This window comes from Protopterus annectens, chromosome 15.part0 (genome assembly GCF_019279795.1).
Source record: "Protopterus annectens isolate FY-2018-M chromosome 15.part0, PAN1.0, whole genome shotgun sequence".
NCBI lineage: Eukaryota > Metazoa > Chordata > Ceratodontiformes > Protopteridae > Protopterus > Protopterus annectens.
This window is the reverse complement of record NC_056749.1, coordinates 408,438,649-408,447,656: the sequence shown is the minus strand read 5'-3', so window position 1 is coordinate 408,447,656 and position 9,008 is coordinate 408,438,649. Positions and strand designations below refer to the sequence as shown.

The following is a 9,008-nucleotide window of genomic DNA, read 5'->3' as shown; positions in this document are numbered from 1 at the left end:
TTTATACCTCTGGTGCACTGACATCAGGGAAGAGGCAACAGCAACCGACGCCGGACCAAGACTTTGGAACTCGGGCCGACTGCAGGTCGCCTGCCAGCAGGATAACCCAAGTGTAATGACTGCAACAGTGAAACATGATGAACATCCTGCAAACCAATGAGCCAAGTCCTTCAGCTTTTGCAAAAGTAGAGGGATCTGGCAGCATATTGGACTCTGAACTGGTGTCAACAGAAGCCTGTGCTATAATCTCAGCCATCTGAGAAGACTGCAAAAGTGTCTCACCTTCTTAGACGATGACACAACTGGTTGGAGTGGCAGACTGTGAATGAGCGTCTGCCAGTACCCTATGCTTCAGTTGCTTCTTACACCTAGGGAGATCAATCTCTGCCCGATTGATGGACGGCATGATACACAAAGACTTTAACGACTCACAAAGATGTTTAGCTACCATCTCAGCCCTACCCTCGATTGTCCTACTATTAAAGTGAGCACTTAACTGACAGGTATGTCATGTTCTGGGCCCAAACAAGCTATGCAAAAGGAGTGAAAGTCCTGGTGTGGTATGTACATGCCACAGCGGAGACAATTAACTTTCTCTGACATCAGTCAAAAAGCATATGAAAAGCTCCCCAATGGGGTACTTGGCTTTAGACATCATCTTTCCTTTGGTGAAGACAGACATACTGACATGCACTCTGCTTGAGGCTTCAATGGCAAAAAAGGACTGAAGTTATGGTGTAAGCAGATTCTCTTTATACCTGTACATCTTGACATCAGTCAGAATATCTTCAATCTCCTGGAGGAGGAAAATCTATGGTAGTCGGGATTTACTGCTGTAGGCTGGCCAATTAGGACTGTAACAGTGAAACAATTAGAACATACAAAGTAATACACACCATATGAGGCTAAAGAAACTAGTGGGTCTTTTGTTACCAGAGTCCATGGCCAGGCCACCATTGTGTAACAGCATAACAATGCCTTCTTTCCAGCCTTTAGGATGTAATCAGTAAAGAGGCTTAGATTAAAGTGAAGTAAGGGGGTGCAGATGTGCCACTGGCAATAATAATCAGGTAGCCTTATATTACTAGTGCCCACAATGAGGCGTTGCTAAATTTGAGAAGGTCGAGAGAACCTGTGGAAGAGTTATAGCAGTAAGTGCAATAAAATTTGCAGTAAATTTGTCAGCTACATTAGCTACTTCCTTTGGGTTAGACTGTGCAGTACTATTGTAGACTACCTCCAAACATTGTTGGATGTTGCTTCTTAACTTCTTGACATTCTTAAAAATTTGTAGTTATTTTTGGTTTTAGTGACTCGTTACCTACACTATCCTCTTCGCATAATACCACAACTGTTTGGTATCAAGCCTTAAAATATTAAGATATCTGCATTTTATTTATCCTTTAAAACTTAATTATAAGTCGTGTGAAAAACCTCTTGCATCAGCACTCGTTTTAGTGATGTAACAAAACACAGTACGCGCTTTAAACACACAAAAAAAAACACTTCCTAGGCATAGAGAATAATTATAACACAACTTATAAAATAAATGCACTTTGGAAAAAAAAAAGAAAATTCTGAATTATAAATACTGTGTCCCTTTTCACACCAAGGTTAAAGGAAAACTTCTAAACGGTGCTTTTGACCAAAAGATGCACATCTGTTGTCACAAATACATGAATGCACTTACTTGTTTTGAATATTACCAGATACTACATCTGTTAATGTTCTCACCCCCATCACACTTGCACACCAACTTCTCTACTGAATCACATACATTATCCAGTATTAGGTATTTTTAATCAACATACAAAATATTTATGATACGTTTTTATTACTTTAGTACTTATTTTAATTTCTATTCTAAAGAGAAATGCAAACAGTAGTTCTGTTGTCTGCTTGTTTTGATCAAATGATATAAACTTCCTGTATATAAAAATTTCCTTATGGCTTTTCTGTTTAACAGATGCATATTTACTGTAACAAAAATATCCTGAATGCATTTACTATTGGATATAATTAGATACTATAACTTGTTATATTTTCTTCCCCTTCAACCAAACTAACTTCTCTATTGAATTATAGAATGATGCAAAAATATATTTTTTAATTCTATTACTTACTTGCATTTGTCTTCTAAAAACATTTTCTTCTCATGACATTTTACAAAATTACTTGTTATCTGTTTTGATCATGTGATATAAACTTCCTGTATACAAGAGGAGCTCTGTGATGCAATTCCTTAGACGTCAATGAAACTAAGTGAAACCTCTTTACCTACATATTGACTTATGTGGACTTTGTCCACCTACACTTTTTTCTTCCAACTCAAAGCAGTTTATGTATTTAAATAGATATACAAAATGTATGCATTATTCACAGCACCCGAAATCTCCACAGGTGGTGATTGGAAATCTTAATCAAATGCCTAAAGCCGCAAAGCACCAGTTTGAGCCATAATTACTCGTACTGATCCCATGTCCACTACCTGATAACTAGCTACTTCTGGACAACTACATTTTTTTTTTTAATACACGTCTTAATTGCCTACCTTTGCTGTGCCAATGAGTATCTTACTCAGGACCCATGTCTCCTTGAACTGTGTTTACTGTCCTACCCTTTGCCTGTCTTACAAAACCACTTCTACCATAAGCCTTACTGTACAAAATATTTTCACCAACTGACAAAATTTGCTACCATGTGCAACTAAATGACTGCAAATCTGCTAAAAGTTCTTATTCACTTTTTCTTATTTTAACTCTGTTAGCATTTTGTTTAATCTCCAGTACCTAACACACTGTCAACCATTTCCCACCCCATCCAGGCACCACACTGCGTAAACTCATGCAACACACAAGCCAGCTAACTAAAAACAAAATAGAAATTCTACACAGGTATGCACTTGCCAAACATCACTGAGAAGACATATCCACCTGGAGAACTGTTTAACAATATCAGCCAACTCAACTTGCACACCAAAATTCAACTCAATGAAACATAGCTTAAACTCAATCTGTTACTTCTGTGGGAAAAGGAAGATCACCAGGAATGCTCTTACCTTTCTCTAGTGTCCAGACTACCCATTCCTACCATGACATGGCTGAACTATCATGAGTTAACATCTCCCTACGACTGCCTCCCAGACATCTCTTCCCTCTGCTGCTCTAGCTCATCCCCTCCCCTCCACAGACAATGTTGTCTTGTTGCCATACATAGCTATTCCCACTTAGATTAAATTTCTTTCCTGCTGAAGAATTAGGGTGATAAATCACATTCTTAAACAGAGAAGCAGTCCTTATCAATGATAACACAGTAAACACACTAGTGGTTTACATTTTTATTAAGACAATCCTAGAACTTGAAAATCGAAACAACCTAAATTACATAAATTCAAAACAAGAAATCTCAGAAATTTGTATTTTACAAATTTACACTTTTTACAGTAAAAAAGTAACTAAAAGCCACAGTATTCCATTGCATATAAATATTACATTTGGTCTGCCAACAATTGGCATCTTGAAAAAATCCCTGAAGTTTTTTTATTTATTAAAAGGGACCTGAGATCACCAAAAGAAAAAGGTTTGGCCAACTTAATCTCCCCTGAATATACTAAAAAAGAAACAGATTTGACTGAACTTTATGCATCCAAATGCCTTTTGTGCTGAAAATGGAGCACCTCAAGTGTTAATACTGCACCCCATATATGTGCCTGAGCACTAGAGTTTTAAGAGCATTAGGCATCATCAACTACATTCAGTGCCCTCAGAACTCAAAGTCAGACTACTTGCACCAGCATTTAAAGCAACTACTCCAAGAAAACAATCAGAATGTAATGACCAGCTGACCACCAGGGAAGTCACAGGCTACCAAATTTTATTTTTGGTATGCTGGTGGAAGTCAGACACTCCCCCATGCTACCCTAAGAGGACTATATAGCTACTGTGAACAAAAGAATGGGTCACCTTACTTCTGTGCTGGTGACGCAATGGAAGTGGGGGGCATGCACTAAGGACCAAACATCACTCCCCTACAACATCACAGTTATCAGTAGCATCATTCCTACCTCCCAGTAAACACAACAGTTAACAACACTGGGGAAAAGTGCCAGTAAGGTCTCCCAGAGATCACACCCCTATAAAAGGAAAAAATCCAGGAGGAAATGGTCCATCAACAATTAAAAATAACTTACTGTGCAAATTAACTATTAAAATGTGGCTTTTCTTCCACTAGGAGATGCTACTGATCAGGGAGAGGGGTCAATATTTACAGACCCAACAACAATGTGCATATCACCACTGACCCCATTACATTGCTGTGTGGTCAAGGCATCACTTGGACTTGAGGTTCAGTAACATTTTTGGCTGCTTTTACTTCAATCAATGAAGCACAAACATCCAACATAACTCAGAATTCATCAGAAAGATCAGGTTTTCACTGCCCCAACCTCTTGCTTTTCTTTCCTAGGTTAGCATAAAAATAACAATAATAACTTAAAAGCACTTAAAAACATCCACATAATGAGGCAACATTATAACAGTTTTCATTATAACAAAGAACACCAATAAAAAGGTCTAAACAGTTTTCAATGTTAAGGTGAAAAAAGAAACAATAATCCTTCATACTAGAAAAAAAAACATGCAGCAAAATAAGGAAATTCTGCTAGTTCCTCAAATCTTTTATGGCACTACTGCCATAAAACATTAAAAATTATCTAGGATTGTACCAGCACACCCTGCTGTCAGCATCACTAGAAAAACATACATTTTAAGAAAATATGTTAAAGATAAAGACTAATACTTACACACCACAACTAACTGTGGTTTCTTTAGAAATTTCACAGTATTATACACAGAAGCCACAAATATTACCAGTGAAATTTTTTCCATCTTTAGCCATGCTGTCTTAATTGCAGCTCCCACCTGCTTTAAATCTAAAAAAATAATTATGGTGCAAAGCCAAGCTTCATTAACCCAGTAGTTTGGTTACCCTCTAAAACACAATTAAGAATATAAGCAGAATTTAACTTCAGTTAATATAACTACTTCTGGAAACAATGAGCAACAGAAAAGTTCCATTAAGCATTAATTCCAGTACTATAACGCCAGCAGGTTTTCTGAATAAAAACTAACACACTACACTACATAAGAAGGAGATGCCTAAGGTCTAATGCACATTTAATGTAGTTCTAAACCTCCAGCCAAAAAGAAAAAAAAATTCAGGACACAATTAGCAATAAATCTACATTTTAAGCTAGACAGTGCCTGAAGGAAAGGTGCATTAATAGCTGGGGCTAAAACTGGAAAAAGAGTGAGTGGGGGGCAAAGCAAAAGGATAAACCACCTATCAGTCTGCCATGTACAGAGTAGTGTAGACTCAAATACAAAAACGGGTGGACTTTTTAATGCTACAACCTTTTTATAAGGCTCATTTCTGAGAAGCACCTAGTAATGGGGCTGGGAATTACTTAATTCACATCACCACATGCTTCCAAATAGGTTTTTCCCCCCCCTGTGCACATGCATAAATGAAATTCTTCAGAGCCTTTAACTAGAAGTGCAAAACAGAAAAGGAAAAGTGTAACAGAGTCTTCCTATATCACACAGTCAAGTTTTTAACCTTTCAATATTTCTGTAATTCTAAATGCATTGTTTTCTCCTAATTACATACATAAGTTTTAGCTCAGTACACAGTTTATCCTTTTCATCCCAATGCTGATCACAGCAAATGTGTTTCCAGACCATCTTGCTACATAAAATTACTGCATTCAGATTCTAGAGCAACTTTTTCTTGCCCTTAAGTGGTTCTTAATTGTCAGTAAGGGCATGGCACATGGCAGTAATATTTACAGTATAAAAAAAAAGTGTTGCTCCTACAACAGTGAGCCATTACAAATGAAAAGGAGGTATGTATAGGTGTTTGTGTACTAAATACACAGTTATACACACACACACAAGTACATACAAGTGCATGTATGTATACAAAAATCTAAATTTTATATTTTTAACAATAAGGTTGTATTGCACCAGCAGTCAAATGTGGAAATTTACATTAACAAGAATTAAGCAGTTCATCGCATCCAGCCTACAGGTGCTGTGGTAGACCATTACTATTACCGTGATCCATGCTTCTGACATATCTAACCAACTGCTCAGTTGTCATTTCCTATGTAGTTTCCAGTAAACTTGTGAGTGGCAGAGGTAGCTGTGCGCCTTGTATATGAAACAATGTTCAATAGTCACAAGCAGAATCCATGCTAGTCAAGTGCGAGTCAAATGGTGATGCCAGGCAGGTAGCTCAACTCCAAATATGTCCACATGAAGCAAACAAGTAAGCTCACCAGAAACAAATGACATGGAACACATTAATGCTACTTCAGAAATACAGAATTTCCATCTGCAGACCACAGGCGAGATGTGGTGTGAGTTAACAAATCTGCAGTGTAGGCATATACATCTACAATGCTACAGTCATGTTGGAGAAACAATGGTCCCCCTCCCTTTAAATTTGCATAAACCATATCAATGAATATTTAATTCTCTACTAGGCTAAAACTTGACAACTTACTAACGGATTGGGCGGGCATCACTTCAGGATTTTTCTTAAAAAAACTATCACTTTGTTCTTAAAAACAACAATACCTGAAATTAGTTAATTACAACAACATATGCAGAACTAATATTTTGGAAGATAAGATTACCAAAAAGCTATGAAGGCTTAGACAAGTACTTAACAGTTGGCACCTTTTTGTTCAGGATATATTCATCAAGTAAATCATTATATATAAAGTAATGCACAAAATATGATACATCACTTCAATATTAATTACATATTTACAAAGGCACCACACCCTGCATGCTTTAAAAATGGAGAGATTTACAAAGCTCTCAAGATGATGAATGTAATACAGTACAGCTGATGCAAGCCCAATCTGATAAGATATATTAGCCAAAATTTAAGATAAAGGAACTGTAAACATCTTATAGCTGCCTTTAGGACTGGTATGTTGTGCAAAAGTCATGATTATTACTGTATTTAAGGAACTAATGGTATAAAATACAAAGACATTGTAAGAAGGTGCTCTTTCTATATATAATACATTAGGGGACTCAACATTTAATAAAGTATGCAAAATACTTCATGCTACCTTTGAATCTGGAAGCCCCTTGTCACTGTAGTGTCTGGGTGGGGTGGCTATCAAATACTTTAGGCCTGATGAGTAAGGGTTACTTAATAGTGTATGGAAACTTGAAAGTTATGACGTGCGTATTGGCACACTGCAGAAGCACCATTGTGAAATGCAGAACGAGTTCCCCACACCATATGCGATTCTCTGTACTCAAAAGAAAAATCCCTGCAGTAAAAGGCTGAATATTCTTGCATGTAAGCAGTTCTGATGATTTGAATATCAATAATTCCAGCCCATTAGATGGCTGACTCTGGCCTTCTCTGTCATTTTCCGTACCCTGCCTGACCTGGAAGTACCAAGATTAAGTGGATCTTCAGTAGGTATGTAGCGATCATCATCAGACTCATCATTGTATAAAACAGTCCTTCTACCCTGGTTTCTAGTTCGGATTCTTGACTGCTTGCTAATCTGTCTTTCAAAATCATCCTCATTCACACCTGCACTTTTAGTTCTGGTGTTTCTGACAACTGCTTTGAGGTGTTTGGCCAGATTTTTGTTACCCTTCTTATTTCTAACTTTTGATTTTGCTTTTCTTTTTGGTCTTGAGCGTATGACTTTGCTGTAGTCATGATCACCATCTACATAATCTTTGTCTATTTCATTGCTGGATTCAGAATCTGAATCTGATTTAGAATCAGACTCACTTTCAGAACTCAAATTGGATCCTGACCCTTTGTCATCTGAAGAAGAAGACGATGAAGACAATGAAGATTTGCGTTCCAATTTTGGTTTCTTTTCTTCTTCCCCTGAGGATTCGTCGTCTTGTTCTGATTTGCAAATTAACCTCCTTTTAGCTGTAGTCCTGGTTATTCTGCCATCCCCATTAGAAAGCGATCTACCGGGGGACGGATCTACAGAGATAGGAAAAATAAATTTATATGGGCATTTTAAATTAAAACATTTACTTGTATAGTACTGGTTTAACCAGACACAATCATGAAAATTGTTCATACACTAATACTGTACACAAGAATAAAGCACACTTTTGGTTATCCAGTACAATGGAACAAAATACTCATCTGTGACAATCAGAAGGCTGCCACAGTGGTTCCTATCTCATCTAAACTCCACACAATGGAAGCAACACCACATATTCCATATTTACAAACAAAATCCTACACTCTTACATACATAAATACATAGGTACAAAAACAAATATTTCAAGTATAGGTATTAATGCCCTTCTAGCCTGCCAATATACCAAAACACTTGTTCCCATATGTGTCCAGTCTGTTCTTAAAAAATATCTAAACTAGTACTTGCTTTAATGTAGTTTGGCAGTCTGTTCTATGCATCAGCTGCTCTCACAAAGGGCCGATTAGTACACTTCTCATTCCTACAGAATCTTCTACATAGGTTGCCTGATGATTCTGTAGTACTTTTTGATAACCCCAAACATTCCCAAAGATGTCTGGCTTTCAATGAGCGATATACCTGAATAAGATCTCCGCTTAGATATCTACAAGAGACACTGCACAAGTTGAGATATTTTAGTCTTTCATAATAACTTAAATTTCACATCCATGGATGCTCTTGGTATATTTTCACTGGACTATTTCCAGTTTACTCATGTTTGTTTTCTGATAAGGTTTCCATATTACTTCATACTCAAGTTTGGGTCTAATGTAACTTACAATGACTTCATCATTTCCAATTTCCTACACTTTATAAATCTTTTTATACAACTTACAGTTCTAGAACTATCATTAACCAATTGGTTAACAGTGTACTAGTGCCAAAATGTCTGGAAATGCTGATTCATCAGACACTGCAACAGCATGCTGCCCCAAAACCTAAATGTTAATTCTCTTAATGTTACTTC

General features: G+C 37.0%; 1 protein-coding gene across 1 annotated transcript in view; it reads right to left on the bottom strand.

Annotated features, from left to right (window-relative positions):
- Positions 1–3,322: 3,322 nt before the first annotated feature.
- Positions 3,323–9,008, bottom strand: part of BRWD3 (bromodomain and WD repeat domain containing 3) — a 1,896,258-nt gene continuing 1,890,572 nt past the window's right edge. The window contains exon 39 of the mRNA XM_044057276.1: positions 3,323–8,037. Coding sequence (XP_043913211.1) covers positions 7,406–8,037 — 632 coding nt within the window. The 3' untranslated portion in view covers positions 3,323–7,405. The remainder of the gene's footprint in view (positions 8,038–9,008) is intronic.